This window comes from Sinocyclocheilus rhinocerous, unplaced genomic scaffold (genome assembly GCF_001515625.1).
Source record: "Sinocyclocheilus rhinocerous isolate Xijiao unplaced genomic scaffold, SAMN03320098_v1.1 scaffold320, whole genome shotgun sequence".
Taxonomy (NCBI): Eukaryota; Metazoa; Chordata; class Actinopteri; order Cypriniformes; family Cyprinidae; genus Sinocyclocheilus; species Sinocyclocheilus rhinocerous.
The window spans coordinates 517,282-533,462 of record NW_015638606.1 but is presented as its reverse complement, the minus strand read 5'-3'; the positions used below and the strand labels follow the sequence as shown (position 1 = coordinate 533,462).

Sequence of the window (16,181 nt, the reverse complement as noted above, 5' to 3'; positions counted from 1 at the left end):
TTTAAGTTAATCGACAAAGAATTGTGACTCCCGGGAAAAACGGGATGTATCCGGGACCTTATCCCTACCCCTTCGGGTGCTGAGGCCATTGTTTCAGATCGCTAGTTTGCGTTTTGGTAGCCTATCCATCCACTCTGCGGCTGCCATACTGAGACTAGATATGCAAACGCCTCTTATCCAATTGCAATCCAATGACAGGGACGCACATTTTGAAGGACAAGACAGTAGCCTATAGGATGTATTTTGAATGTCCGGTAGTCCTCAAATAACATTATAGTCCCATCTCGTCTCGTTAACGAAGACGAGGCATAAATTTCGTCATAGTTTTTATCATCTCATCAGATATTAGTTTTAGCTCGTCATCTTTTTGTCTGTCACAGAAAAAATGTTCGTTAACGAATATTTTTCGTCGTCATCTTCATTGACGAAAGTAACACTGAATCATACATAAACTAAACTATTAAAATTAAATAAAAATTAACTGAAAATTAAAAACTGAAAAATAAAAAATTATAAACTGAATACTAAAAACAATTCTAAAAATCCTGAAATATAAAATATGTAATTTTATTCACTGAACAGCATTTTTTTTTTTTTTTACTATTTTACTATTTTTTGAGTAATATTTACTAAACAGCAGTATTTAAATATTATTTAAAAAAAACTTAAAATTTCGTGATTATATTATTGAGGAATGGCTATTCAATAAGCAAATCTTTTTATCCAGTTAAAATGAGCCAATTCAGTGATCTGATTTGCTAAAACAAACCATCATAATGAACTAATTCAATAAAACAAATTCAGATTTTCCAACCCTACTACAAATAGATAGAAGAGTGTTTCATTAGTCATATCACTGGTTGTCATGCCATAACATCACTTGTTGGAAAAAGTAGCTTGTTTCTGGAAAAGCTGTTTTCTATTTTGAAAACAGCTGAACTACTGTCATGCATACTACTGCACTGAAATATGTTAGTTACGTTAGGAGCATTGGAAGTTTTAGTTTCAGTTAGTTGACAGGATTTTAGTTGTATTGCCACTGTACAGTACGTGTGATCTTAAATCTCTTGGTGACAGATGAAAATAAACCATTTTATTGTGCTGGTCAATCTCACAAGTGGACCTTAATATGCACATTTTCCCAAGGGTATTAACAGACATTAACAGACTTATTCAACGAGTCTTACAAGGTTCTGCTGAGTTTCTGCAGCACAGAGGGGAAACTCCAGATGCTCGAAGGTTTGAGAAATGCAGGCTCACAGTGTCTTGCTATGCAAGACTAATTATCTTATGAAATATGATCTCCATCGTTATCTCCCGTCAGTGCATAAGAAATGGCCCAGTTCTGAGGAGCAGCAGAGAGAAGAAACATTTTTTATTCAAAATGTTTTCCTCCGGGACGTCGCACCACCATCAAAATCTCAACTGAGTGTTAGTTTGAGTGTGTGTTAATAGCGCAGTATCAGAGTGCACTGAACACATGAGCTCTGGGAACTCTCCTCCATAGTCTCAAGTTTTCAGCCTCTTGTTCAGGAAGCTCAGTATTTATCCAGAAAAAATCTGGGCCTGCCACAGAGACGGAGCCCAATTAGAGGTGGTTTACTTGGGCTAAAACTCCTACAGTGCCCCCCTGAGCTGGAGCTAATGACGGTGTGCTCCATCTTAGTGGGCTGAAATGGGAGAAGATTCTCTATTAGGCGTCAGGGAAGAGCTTGTGTGTCTGCCTGCTGTCTTTTTCTTTTCTTTTTCACTTCTATCGCTCTCCCCGTGGGCTTGTTTGAAACACCGGTGTCTTTTCTCTCACTTGTTCTGCACATGACTTGTCATCCCCTAACAGGCCTCTAACTTCTCCGCAGAAAAATACAGAGAAGAAATACTCGCCTTCCCTGCTCTGAATCTCAGCCATCGCTAACTGCTTTTTTTTGTCGCTAGATATATAAATGGCCCAGGTGGAATCTGCAGAGTTCTATGCTGAATCTGTGGAAAGGATCAAACATGGTAAAATGTGTTAAGCTGAGAGTACTACACGTTGGTAGTGGTAGCGGAAAATATATAGTTTATTTTATATTTTTATATAGTTTATATAGTTTTTATATAGTTTATATTAAAATATAAAGTTTGGTGCCTGTTGGATTTTTTGATGTTTCTGAAGTATCTTATGCTCACCAACACCATTTATTTAATCAAAAATACAATAAAAACAGCAATATGTGACCCTGGACCACAAAACCAGTCACACGGGTATATTTGTAGCAATATCCAACAATAAGTTGTAGTTTTGTCTGATTGTCTGTTCCTGATAACCTGCCTGTCTTGGATTTCTCTCTCGTCTTGTTGTTTGGATTCTGTTTCACCTCGCCTGGGTTATTATCTGTCTGTGGATTACTCGCTTGCCTCATCCTTTGGATTATGTTCGCCATCGATTGACCTACGCCTGTTTATTGGATCATTCTTCAGTCTTGCCCTCTAAGTTACCTGTTTGCCATTGTCCGACTCTTGTCTGTTTTGACTATGTTTAAGAATAAAGCTTTGCAGATGGATCCGCACGTCTCTCGTCTCGTTCGCCCCGTTACAGTATGGGTCAAAATTATCTATTCTTCTTTTATGACAAAAATCATTAGGATATTAATTAAAGATCATGTTCCATGAAGATATTTTGTAAATTTCCTACCGTAAATATATCAAAAATTATAATCATTAGTAATATGCGTTGCTAAGGACTTCATTTGGACAACTTTAAAGGCGATTTTCTCAATATTTTGTTTTTTTTGCACCCTCAGATTTCAGATTTTCAAATAGTTGTATCTCGGCCAAATAGTGTCATATCCTAACAAATGGAAAGCTTATTTATTCAGCTTTCAGATGATGTATAAATCTCAATTTTAAAAAATTGATCCGTATGACTGGTTTTGTGGTCCAGGGTCACATATTTTGATATATTATTAACATTTAAAATAACTGTTTTCTATTTTAATATATTATGAAATGAAATGTATTTCTATGACAGCAAAGCTGAATTTTTAGCAGCCATTACTCCAGAAATCATTCTAAAAGAAGCATCATTCAATTCAAGCATTTCTTATTATCACAGTTGAAAACAGACATGCTGCTTAATATTTTTGTGCAAACCATTTTTTTAGGATTCTTTCATGAATAGAAAGTGAAAGTAAAAAAAAAAAAATTACATTAATAAATGTAAATAATACAATTTACATAAATACATCAGTAAAAAAATATATACTTCTTTGTGGTGGGTCCTGTGAAAATTGTGGTGAGGCAAGAAAAAATCTCAACTTGAACTATAACTGAAACTGAAATATTACCTCACTGTTGAGTCCTAGGATTTCAGGGGGCAGAGATCCTGCTGTATAGGCCTGACTATAATGTACTTAATCAAGCAATTGTACTGTATAATATACAAATCCTTTAATACCTCTTTTTATGCATTAATACTGTCTTTTATGGGATTTACATTTACATGGGTTTACATTTCATCTGAGCTGAGCAGTATGTAGCAGTACTTTGAGACATTGTTGTGCATTCAAAATGCATTTTCACTCACTTGAACTGCTGTTTTTTTCTCCACTCTCAATGGACAAAGTGTGGATGCTTCAATTCCCAAATGGTACAAAATGGAGGCGTGTTGTGTGACATTATTTTCTTAAGTGGATGGGAATAGCTCTTATCTAGACACTTTACTAGCTGGAGACGGATAAGAATAAAGTGGACAGAATGTAACAACCTCAGTTTGAGGTTTCTGAATTCTGCCACTGCATCTTATATTGAGGATGGCAGTAGATCGATGTGCTGAATGAGAAAGAGAGAGTCTCTAGCAAGCTCTTTCAAAGGACCTCAACATAAAACCATTTTTGGTTGGCTGGGCTTCCTGTAGACATTTATCATATTTTGAGTTTGTGTAAATAAACAGCAGACTTGCATCTATGAAGTGACCATATATTTTGGTCATTACATGCAAACAAGCAAAGGACCTTGACCCTGCAAATGATGTTGAACACCAAACCAGAGGCTTTGTCACCGAATCAGAAATCCCAATTAGGCTTAATGTTTTGGACAGTTCGGACTGGAATACTATATGTGTGGAATACTAATTCACCTTGAGAGATGTTTGTGTTTACGTTCTCTGTTAAATCTCATGTTTGCTTGTTAATTGCTCTGGACCTTTCCGCCTCTCCCAGAGGAGGAGAGAAAAAATGTTTACTGTGAAAGTGAGATTTTTTGCGGCTTTGCCTTGTTTTTGCTTATTGCCGTGTTTCTCGGCCGTGCTCTGTTTGTGCTGGTTGTTGCGGATGGTTTGCTGGTGAGATGTACCAGTCGGGCAAGCATTCTCTTATTGGCTCACTGCTGTTTATTCGTAAACACAAGTTATCAATTTTTTTTAACAAATAAAAATGTGCAAAACCATGACATTTTCTTAAAAGTGATTAGAAGCATCATATGTACAACAGGAACCTTTCAAAATTTAAATTCACTGTGATGAAAAAGCTCTAGAAATTCCTATTCTGGCGTAAACTGATAAACAATGATAAACAAACGTAAGGGCATCATCTTGAGGAATCTATCTGTCTGTCTATCTGTCTGTCTATCTGTCTGTCTGTCTCTTTAATGCTATGTAATCTTCTTGTGAAAAACACAGCAACACTAAAAAAGAATTAGACTGAGTATCAATTAATTTAGCTTCTGCATGCCATTTTGCAATTAGTGTCCGTCAGATATGATGCAGATTTGAGTCACACGCCTGATAGCCACGGGGTCTGTCCTGTCTGTCTTTGTATGTGTTCTCATTAATCACTGTTTTCTAGAAATTCCTATTCTGGCGTAAACTGATAAACAATGATAAACAAACGTAAGGGCATCATCTTGAGGAATCTATCTGTCTGTCTATCTGTCTGTCTATCTGTCTGTCTGTCTCTTTAATGCTATGTAATCTTCTTGTGAAAAACACAGCAACACTAAAAAAGAATTAGACTGAGTATCAATTTATTTAGCTTCTGCATGCCATTTTGCAATTAGTGTCCGTCAGATATGATGCAGATTTGAGTCACACGCCTGATAGCCACGGGGTCTGTCCTGTCTGTCTTTGTATGTGTTCTCATTAATCACTGTTTGTGTGTGTGTGTGTGTGTGTGTAAAATGAACCTAAGAGTTGTTTCCATTACCTTGTAGATTTAGCTCAGGGGTTAATGACTGTGGATCACAGTATGAATATGTTGCTACTCTAACGCTTTTATGGGCCGCTTAGTTCTCCTTCCTTTTCGGTCTTTCTCCATTTATCCATCCCCGTCTCCCTTTCACACATCTCTCCTCTTCAGTGTAATGCAATTTGGTCTAGAGGGTCGATTATTCACATGGCCCACGATGTCTGGCTTTAACACTTCTCTTAAGTTGATTTATCTAACTAGTCTGTCAAGCCATATGATGAAATATATTTGGACTTTTTTCTGGATATTATCTGCTCTTTAAATATAGATTTTGAACTGCATTATTTATTTTTAGGCTTTCTTCTTGTATACTATTATGATGGCACATAGCAAGTCCCTGCTATTGAAAGACAGTGTTTCATATTCTGTGCTGTGTGTTATTAAACTAGAATGGGAAAAAAAGATTGTCTGCCTGCTTTCAGACGAATCGTAAAGGCTTGAAAGAGTTACCTCGAGCCAGAGTCCACAGCTGACCGTGACTGCACAGCAAGATTGCACTGTTTAGTGCGAGGCCACACGCACAAAGTAAAGGCAGCGGAGTAGGGAATGACAGATTTTCTCTCTACCCACTTCACTGCTCTCATCCAGCTCGTATGAAAAACACAGTTCAAACTCACCCACTTATTCTGCTGTGAATTCAACCCACAGCTGTGCAGGAACCTGACAGTGCCATTTCACAACCTGTTACTTCTTTCCAGCACTGAAATGAGCAGCAGCAACCAAATGCAGAAAAGAGAACAATTCAAACTAAAATGAAAATTCTATCCTTTTTTTCTCACCATCATGTCTTTCCAAACTCATATGACTTTCTTTCTTCTCTGGAACTGAACAGGAGAAGTTCAGAAGAGCAGTTCAAAAGCAGTTTTTTTTCCATATGTATAAAGAATACAGTGACCAGGGCCTGACAAGCTCAAAAAAAGAAAAGAAAAGAAAAATGCTATTGAAATACAATAATCTACAATATTCTGAATCCATATGATAGATTTGTGTGAGAAATGTTTGGAAATTTAAATCATTATTCAATCAAATCTTCTCAGTAGCTGTCAAATCTCATTCACTCTTCCAAATCACATTCACACTTCCACAACTGGAAGTTGGTCACATGACATGCAAAAACTAGTGGCATTAATATCTTGATTTGTGAATAAAATGCATGTCATATTGACTACTTTCATAGTGTGTTGTTTCATAGTAAGTGGGCTATGCTTGACAGCGCATCACTTCATTCCTTCATTGTATAGAAAACAATCCTTAAACCTTTGGGTTCCATGGGGGAAAAAAAAGAGTACTTCCCACTGTAAAACTTTTATTAAGCAAGGACTCGTTAAATTGATCAAAAGAGACAGGAAAGACATTTATTATGTTACAAAAGATTTATATTTCAAATAAATGCAGTTCTTTTGAAATTTCTATTCATCAAAGAATCTTGAAAAAAAATGATCATGGTTTCTACAAAACTATTAAGCAGCACAAGTGTTTTCAAAATTGATAGTTATAATAAATGTTACTTGAGAGCAAATCAGCATATTAGAATGATAGCTAAAGGATCATGTGGCACTGTAGACTGGAGTAATGGCTGCTGAAAATTCAGCTTTGCATCACACAAATAAATTACACTTTAATACATATTAAAATATTTAAATGAATATAATATTTCTGCATGTTTCATCAAATAATGCACTCTTGGTGAGCATAGGAGACTTCAAAAATATTGGAAAAACTTACAGACCCCAAACTTTGAACAGAACTATAGAATAACTTTTTAATAATTTTGAGTAGATGATTTCAGATGTTATTCTAGACTGTTAAGCAAGTTCAGTTCAGATCTGCATGCCAGTTCTCATGGGTTGTTCTGGCTGTGGGCAGCAGGGAGCAGTTGGATGCCTAGCAGGGGGGCGACAGAGAGGCCTGTTGGAGTCAGAGTGGACCGCCTGTCCCGAACAAGACACATGGACAAAGATCTGAGGCTGGTTTAGCCTAGGACCTCAGTCTGAGCCAAACCTAGTGCTCATCAAAGCTTCCTGGTCAACTGTCGTCTGCTTTCATCCCCTTCCCATCTGCCCCCCTCCCCAAACACGTACACACACATTTCCCCTTTCAGCCCACCTTTGACCCCATGCACCACAGATTCAGTACCAGATCTAGCATTATTTTGCAATAACATTGCCCTCAATTGTCACAGCAAACAGTTGCTTTGCTGACCACTTTATCATCACCATGACCTTTCATGTTATGTCTGATGGTGATAATCTTTTGAATTATAAAGGTTTGATGCGGTCCAGGGTGCTCAGAACTGTTATTCAGTATCCTGCTGAGTCTTAGCAAGCACAGGGATTTAACAACCACAAAAATCAATTCTCTCTGCTGACCATTCGATTGGAGTTGTCTTTATGATGCATTCAGTCTTCACTGCTAGTACACAAAGTAGCAGTCTAATGCCTTATACTTTTTAAATGATCAGAGCAGTGTTAAATGAGCCTCATTTAAAGCCATTATTGTACAAATTGAACTGGTTGTTAGGAAAACTACAGCATGAGAACAAAATGAACAACATGAGCTTCTGGAAAATGTGAATGAAACAAATAGCCTACTCCCCAGAGTTAGCCATTAAATAAGCTTAAACAGACTTTTTTTTACTCATTCAGCTCATTAAAGAAGATTTTTATGAGATTTATCAATGTCCAGTAAAGCCGTGGGCATATTGACAATTTTCAGAACATTTAGTCTAGAGATAAGATAAAGAGATTTTTCTTCTGTTGGATAAAAAGGTGCTGACAAATGCTATGTTATCTTTCTTTTTTTTCTTTCTTCTTGTAGGCACTTTCTTTTCAAGACGCCATCTGGGAGCACTCCTCTGTTCAGCAGCTCTTCACCAGGTTATCCCTTGACCGGTGGTACCGTCTACTCCCCACCACCCCGGCTCTTACCCAGAAACGCATTCTCCAGGAGCTCCTTCAAGCTGAAGAAGCCCTCCAAGTACTGCAGCTGGAAATGCGCTGCTGTGTCTGCGATCGCAGCCGCTGTGCTGTTGGCCGTCCTGCTCTCTTACGTCATAGGTATGTTCTTCAAATCGCCACCATCATTATTTGCCATGGATGATTTTGTTCCTAAATAATATGCAGCTGGGATCCACTACAGAGGAAGCATCTCCAGTTGTTCAGGAGGTGTTTTTATTTCATTAGTAGATATTAAAATAAATTGCAATCTGGCACTGAATTTGTTTTGCTGAGTGATTGATTCAGTTGTGATCAGTGGCGGAAAAATTCAGCAGTCTGTTCTGTACCATACACAGCTGTGCATCCACCTCCTTTTCATTTACTTGTTCCATTTCAAGCAAATATCTACTGCTAAACAGTGACAATATTTCATTTTTAGTTTCATATATATATATAAAAAAAAAATGTTGGTTGAATAGCTGTAATGGGGAAAAACAATTATTATTATTTATTTTTTTAAATATTAGAATACAGTATTTTACTATAAAATTTAGGAAAATTATACAATCACTATTGAGACGAGTGGGAATGATAATTTGGGGATAAATGTGCTTGATGGTCAAAAAAAATACAAATATCCCCACAACTTTAAATCGTAAATCAATCCATGAGATTTCATCACATTTTACTCTTATTGTTAATTCTTCTGGTGTTTTCAACAAGTTTACCAAGACCAAAGCTTCACTGACATGTGAATGTTTTCCCTGTGACGCTTAGTTTTGTACATTTAAAACAGGCTGTTTTTGTAGTTTAGTTCAAATGAATGGCCCTTTTTTCTGAACTGAGGAGGATAATTTGATGAAGCGGCATCAAAATCCTTTATCTCATAAGATGAATTTGATTTGACAATTTGATTGCTCATGACCTCTTTGAAGTGGTCAAAAATACACACTTCACCTTTAAATGTTTCAAATCTTCAACAAACAGTTGGAAGCAACATGAGAGAATTTTATTACTGATATGAAACCCTATTTGTAACATAAACTGTTGTTCTGCCTTGATTTGTTTTTCTCACAGTTCAGCGGTGGGCGTGGGTTTCTATGGAAACAGCGAAACCAACGATGGCGTTTACCAGTTGACTTACTCCATTTATAATGCCAATCACACACTGGGTAGCATTGGCAGTCTGGTAAGAGTTTCACTTCCTTCACCTGTCACACATCATGTTGTCCCATTTCATTAGAATAGCCTGAGGAACACTGTGATTAAAACGAAACCTGAATTTTGCCCATTACATTCTGCATGCTGAAAAACTAAGAGCCGGAGCCTCAGGGGCTTTTCACTGCTGCTGGAGTATGAGTGTATCATGTGACGAGTGGCAACACACACACACACACACACAGAAACGCATAGATGCAACACTGCTGCAGGCTTCTTCTCTGCATGTTGAGAGCTGTAGTCATATTGTGCCTGTCCCCATTTTAACCTCTAGTTTGAGTTGTAGATAGACTCTAGAAACCTCTCCTGATGCAGACACATCCAGCTGGTGTGTGTATTCATGTGTGTAGGCAAAGGAAAACAGTAAGCGCAAAGAAAAGACTGGGATTATCTGTTCATCTGCATTAAAGGGGATTAAAAATCTATTAGTACACTCTAAAAAATGCTGGGTTGTTTCAACCCAACTTTGGGTCAAATATGGACTAACCCAACTTTTGGGTTAAAAATATTATGTAAAAATTTAACCCAAAAGTTGGGTTAGTCCATATTTGACCCAAAGTTGGGTTGAAACAACCCAGCATTTTTTAGAGTGTACTAATATTATTTACTTCAAAATGAGAGATATAGCCACAACTCACTTAATGTGTATTTATTAAAGTGAGTAAAGTGTCAATACTTAATTTATCTGTACATAATATAATTAATATTATTGAGATAAGTTTTCGATATTTTGTGACATGAACCACAACCATAAATGTGTGTCCATAATCTTTACACTGTGATGTCCTTGAGAATTCATGCTTCAAAAAAAAACTTTATAAGCATGAAAGTAACTTTTTAAGCAATTTATCATGATGCAAACGGTGATATTTAATTCACATTTTACAATTCAGTCATGCATAATTAGGTCCTGAACTGAATTCATGGATCCATGATGGATCATTTATTGCTGTCTAAACAATAAGTCAGCAACCACAGCATGATAAATCAATTAATTTAATTAGACACTCCTTAAATGTCATGAGCATGAGTTAGTGTAGTTAGCAGAGGGTTTGCCGGGCTGTGCTCAGTGTCCTCTAGCACACCATGGCCTTTTAAAGCTGAAAGAATGACCCTGGGATGACTCACTCAGAAGAATGACATTTATCACGAAGAACGAAGCGCTTCAAAGCGTCTTTGATAAACCATTGATGTGTGTTATTGTTGTGGTACAATTGCAGCAAAGTAAATACCCACGCAGAGGGGTGGAAGGAGCCTCAGCATGTGGACGTTTACTTCTGACGGCAACATGTGATTCATCTGCCGTTTGATATGAGCTGTGATTCGGATGTATTTGGGAAGGAGGGTTTGGTCTTATCAAGGCACCTCTCTGCAGGGAGTTCTGCTTAGTTTCAAATCTTAAGTTCCTCTCTTTTTATAAACAAGATTTAGGTTCAGTTCTTAGTAACTGATCAGCAAAAGGTTGTTCAGTTGTTTTGATGCGTCCTCAAGTGAAGTTGTAAAAAAACAGAAAAAGAAAAAAGACCAAACAAAAACACATTTTGGTGTATTTTTGCACTTGAATGGTAAGAAAAGGTGGCACTGAAGGCGCGAGAGAGACTGCATGTGGAGTCCGATAAGAGTCGGATCCCTTCCAGAAACACAGTTGACGGTAAATGTCACCAAGCACCTTGAGTCTGTGCCAGTCTGCGAGAGAGTTGCACCTTTACAAAGCAGTGAAGAAAACAACAGTCTGCCTTTTTTGCTTGAATAATCTGCACATTTACAATTTCAATATCTCATTTGTTTTTCATTGTTTATTTTGCAGGTGTACTTGGCTTCTGTCTTATTTTTAGTTTTTGTGCTCATTGCAGAGCCAGTTTTTGCCTCAATACTGTCAGACATTTATAAATATACACACATACATACTCTGAATGTATGCTCAAGGTACTTTTGATGTGAGTGAGTTTTTAAATGAGAGTGTATTTGTGTGTGTATCTTGTGTGCAGTGGCCTGTAAAGTGTTCTGTAAACTATTCCAAAAACTCAGGGACTTTTTGCCGGTACAATGGGACTCTTAATGCATATGTGTGGCTGGTCCACTGAGCAACACTGTTCATTGCCTGAATCGCACGGGTTCTTGAAAAGTTTTCACCATACTTCAGCACACACCCGGAGCAGTGGGCAGCCAATGCTGCAGCGCCCGGGGAGCAGTTTGGGGTTCGGTGCCTTGCTCAAGGGTCTCACCTCAGTCATGGTATTGAAGGTGGAGAGAGCGCTGGTTATTCACTCCAGCGCTCCATTCACCCCCCACCTACAATCCCTGCTGGACCTGAGACTCGAACCCACGACCTTCGGGTTACAAGTCCAGCTCTCTATCCATTATGCCACAACTGCCCAATTATTAGAACTGACATGCACTTTTGACCATAGCATCCAGTCCCAGAATTCCAAGTGTGCTCCCATTAAAATCCAGCATTCCAGTGCTTTGTCCACTGCTCACCCATGGCATCATTACATCGTCAAGCTCTTGCATGGCGGTTCCAGTGAATGTTTGTTTTGTCATTCTTGTGTCAGAGGCAGCATCTCTTGCCTGAGATCTGGATGCAGGTTGCTAGGAGACAGGTGTTGCAGTCCTGATGTGGGAGGGAGTGGGGAGGTGGGGGTTCAGCACGGGGCATGGTGGCTGCGTCTGGCTGCCATCAGGCCACTGTGACTAATCTGGACTAACTGGTGAAAGATGATGAAAGAAGCAGATGAAAGAAGGAGAGACAAATTATGGATGTCTAAAGGCTAAGTGAAGTATTCTGCCCCCGGCCGCCTCCTCGCAAATGTAGATGCAGTGGATAGCTGAGTGTGTTGTATTCTGTGCACACGAATATCAGCCGTAATGAAGAGTTAAGTGAGAGCCGCAATCCTGGATGACCTGAATCCCTCAGGAGACAGTGAGGAATTTAACCGCTTGATTAGAAACACTTAAGGACAACATAAAATGACATTCACAAAGCATTTCTGTTCCATAACATGATGTGTTTTTGAGTGAAAGTAAATGTTCAAAGGGAAATGATGCATGAATTTATCCATCTGATTTGTTTGGATTTACTTTGTTAGTCTTGGCTAATGCAGATATGCCAATGATTCACAATTCTTTAACGAATGATTTTGAATTTATCCACATAAATGTATCTGAATTTAAATGTATTATTAATATTTTTGTGCATATATCAGCCTTAAGATAAGTTTAATAGCCAAGGACAAAAAGGCTGAATACACTGTATTTTACAACGGACCAACCAATATTCTGCATGGGGCGGGGGGGCAGATGGCCCCCCATATCGATAGTCATGGAATCCACGATGTCAGCCCCACTGCAATTTGGAGCAGTTAGCCTAGCTCAGGCCTGGTTCTATGGGGGTGCTAGAGGATGCTAAATAACCTCAAACGAAAGCAAAAGCACCCTCAATTGAAGATCTGGCAAACTATCCAGTGCGTATTTTTGTTTGTGCTCTGGACAGCGTCAAAACTTACTATTTGCAATATGTTTTGCAGTGTTGAGCAGTGTAGCCAATCACAGACACATCTGTTGATTTCTTGAATGCAATGGCCAATCAGAAACATTGGTCAGAATTCATTCATTTACTGAAAATGCCAGAGATTTTATTCAGTGCAGTTCAGGACACTCGTGAATTATCTCATAACAAACAAAGTGTAGATGCGATGTAAATAAAAGATTCATTGTGGACACATACATGCTGCAAAGTTTCAGGAATGACATCCGCATATTTATGCTGGATTCACTCTCAAAATAGCAATGATTAACACAGTGATAACCATAGCAATAGTTGGGACAAAAATATATGTGAGAGCACCCTCAGTGATTTAATTCTGGAACCATGACTGGCCAAGCCTCCACAGACAGCACGCATCCTGAGCGAGATCCAGTTCACAGACCAAAAACATGTGTAAACTTTATTGAGATCTGGCCATTTATTTTACCATTTTTTTCGTCTTCTTCACATGTCTCGCATTTGGTGGCAACAAGTCCAAAATGGACAATGTACAAAAGTTAAATGTCGCCCATGGTCATATATGAAAATCATATTTTAGTGTGGTTTTCATGCATTTTAAGTAGGTAAAGACTTGTGCCCCTATAATATTGCTGAATTGAGAATTGTTTCAGAATCGTGATTCTCTGACTCAGAATCAATTGTAAGGAGCCTAAAGATTCCCATGACTACTGATGAATCATGTAGATTAAGATCAGGATTGTGAATTAATAAAGTACTTAGCTTTGATTTCATGTTGACTGTTGATCATCTATTCCGTTGCAGAGCGACATGAGCAGGAAGTGTAATGACTCACCATTCCAGCTCCTGCCAATAAGACAACGACTTGTTTATGAAAACATTCTCCATCAGGTCTACGATAACATGCTGTATGTCAGTCAGAATGAGTCATTATATGTGTCCACTTACCAGCGCTCTCTGCCAGCAGGGACTTTTACTGTCACCTGCCCATTTTATATCTGTCCTCATGCGCACCCTGGCAGCCTCGTGGCACACTCTTCTGCCCATACGGGCACGCAAACAAACACAGCAATCAGTCACACACCTACACACCCCAAGATGTTGGAGATTCTGTCTCGTGGAGATAATATGTTCGCCAGCCAATCTCTAACTCGGCCCTGCGCCGTCTGCCTGACTCAAACTGACACACACCAGTGTACATGCCTGAAGCTGATTTAAAATGACACTTTTCATTTTTTATTTCACTTTTATATTTACTTTCCCCTTTATTCCATGTTTTTCTGACATCTGCTTAATATTAAAGCCACTGAGTGACAGGAGAGCAAAATAGTTTGATTAGAGCTTTGTGTGCATATATGCTCGGATCGCGGGACAGAAATTGTGGGATCCCCATCGTCACTCTATACCTGCGATAAAAAATGCTGTCAGTCAAAGCATCAGGCTTTCTGCTGGTGCATAGGACTGAAAGAGGGAGAAGAGCTGAATTTGCTTGCGAATGTGTGTGCGTTTATACCGGGGGGAGTGATTGTTGTGCTCTGAGTATTTGACAAGCCGAGTGGAATAGATTGGATCCATCTCGTCATGCCCATGCAGGAGGTTCAGGGAGGTGTGTGTGTGTGTGTGTGTTAAACTCATAGACCTTGCATGCCTGAAGCAGTATCCTTGATTTTTTATTTTTATTTTTTGAGTGCATATGTGTGCGTGGCGTTTTGGGACGAGTTTTATCTAGGGATTGGAAGTATTCCCAGGGTACTTTGAGAGTTTTTTGGTCAACAGGCAAGACTGAGTGAGCTGATGTAATCAAATAGAGCTGGTCCTGGGGTGTGGTGGTTCACTGTAGCCTTTCATTTATATCCAAAGCAGCAGGACTCGTGCACCTTGAATCAAAACACACATCAAAGCACACACACGCACACACACACTCCAAGGAGATCAGCAGCAATGAAAACAACAGTTTCACCTTCAACGAGAGGCTGATTGATTGTGTGTGTGTGTGTGTGTGTGTGTGTGTGTGTTTGAAGGTGAATTGCAGGACCGGGGTGTTTTTGCTTTCGTATTCCTCTTTCTTGGTCAGTCAGAAGGTGGAGAGTAGGACTGTCACAGTCATGGACTTCTTTTGTGTTTTCATTTAGTTTCTGTCGTCCTTTGATTAGTTCATTCAGTTCAACTGTGTTTGATTAGTTATCATCCTCACCTGTCTGTCCCTCGTTATCTCACCCTACTTAAGTTCCCCTTTCAGTTCAGTTAGCAGCCTAATAGAAATATATAGGTTTTTTTTTCCTCGTCTCCTTCCTTTCTATCAAGCTGCTGCCCACATTCCAGTCCAGTAGGTGGCAGTAAATGCACCTTTAAGTTGGTTTGCCAACCGCCAATAAAATTAAAAGAAGAAGAAGAACAGTTAGCAGCCGGTTATTAGTTGTGTATGCTGCTTGTGTTACCCTGTGTTTTGTATGAATCTTCATCATCTTGGGTTACTATTAAATGTTATTTGGATTACCTTCGTCTTTGTGTGCCTCCCTTCACAAAAGCGTGACAAGGACTATATAATCTGGTCACAAATCATATTGTAATTATTTTGCAGTAATAAACTTACAGGAATTGTCTCGAGGTTGCAAGATCTACAAAGGAAATTTTATTTGCATTCATACCACCTGCAAATATACCCCCCCACCTATTCAGAAAACTGCTTCTTCATTTAAACAAACCCAATTTTTAGTTACATTTACTCGTAGACTGTTATTTATTCGGAACACAGACGTGAATATTATATTTTTGTAATATTAGTTGTTATGCCCAATACAACAGCTAACTGTCACTAGATAATAATTATTGTTAATAATAATTATAATTAATGAATTATTGTTATTATTAAATATTAGTTACATATTCTATTTTATTCAATTTTATTTTTGGCTAACAACCCACTTTTATAAAAAAAATAAATAAATAACAGCAATAAAAATATCAATAATAATTATTAAAATAAGACATTATTATTATTATTATTATTATTATTATTACATGCACATTTGTAGTGTGTAATACACAACAGACAGGGCAGAGTGCCGCCTTTTCACTTTAAAACACACAGTGCATGCAGACTATAGATTAATTTAATTAAACTGCACTAGCCTGCAGTGCGATTTTGATTGTATTTTGATTAATTGTGCAGCCCTTGTGTAGACTTTAAACGAGCCTTCTGTAACATCATGTGAAGATTGCTGTGAGTTGCGTCAGGTTGATTGAGATACAGCTCTGTGTGTGTGTGTGTGTGTGTGTGTGTGTGTGTGTTTGTGTGTGTGT

At 38.3% G+C, this 16,181-nt stretch overlaps 1 protein-coding gene across 1 annotated transcript in view; it reads left to right on the top strand.

Moving 5' to 3' along the window:
* The window catches only part of LOC107749923 (teneurin-2-like), a 106,433-nt gene that overhangs the window by 32,742 nt on the left and 57,510 nt on the right, over window positions 1–16,181 (top strand). The window contains exon 3 of the mRNA XM_016565158.1: window positions 8,037–8,275. Coding sequence (XP_016420644.1) covers window positions 8,037–8,275 — 239 coding nt within the window. The remainder of the gene's footprint in view (window positions 1–8,036; window positions 8,276–16,181) is intronic.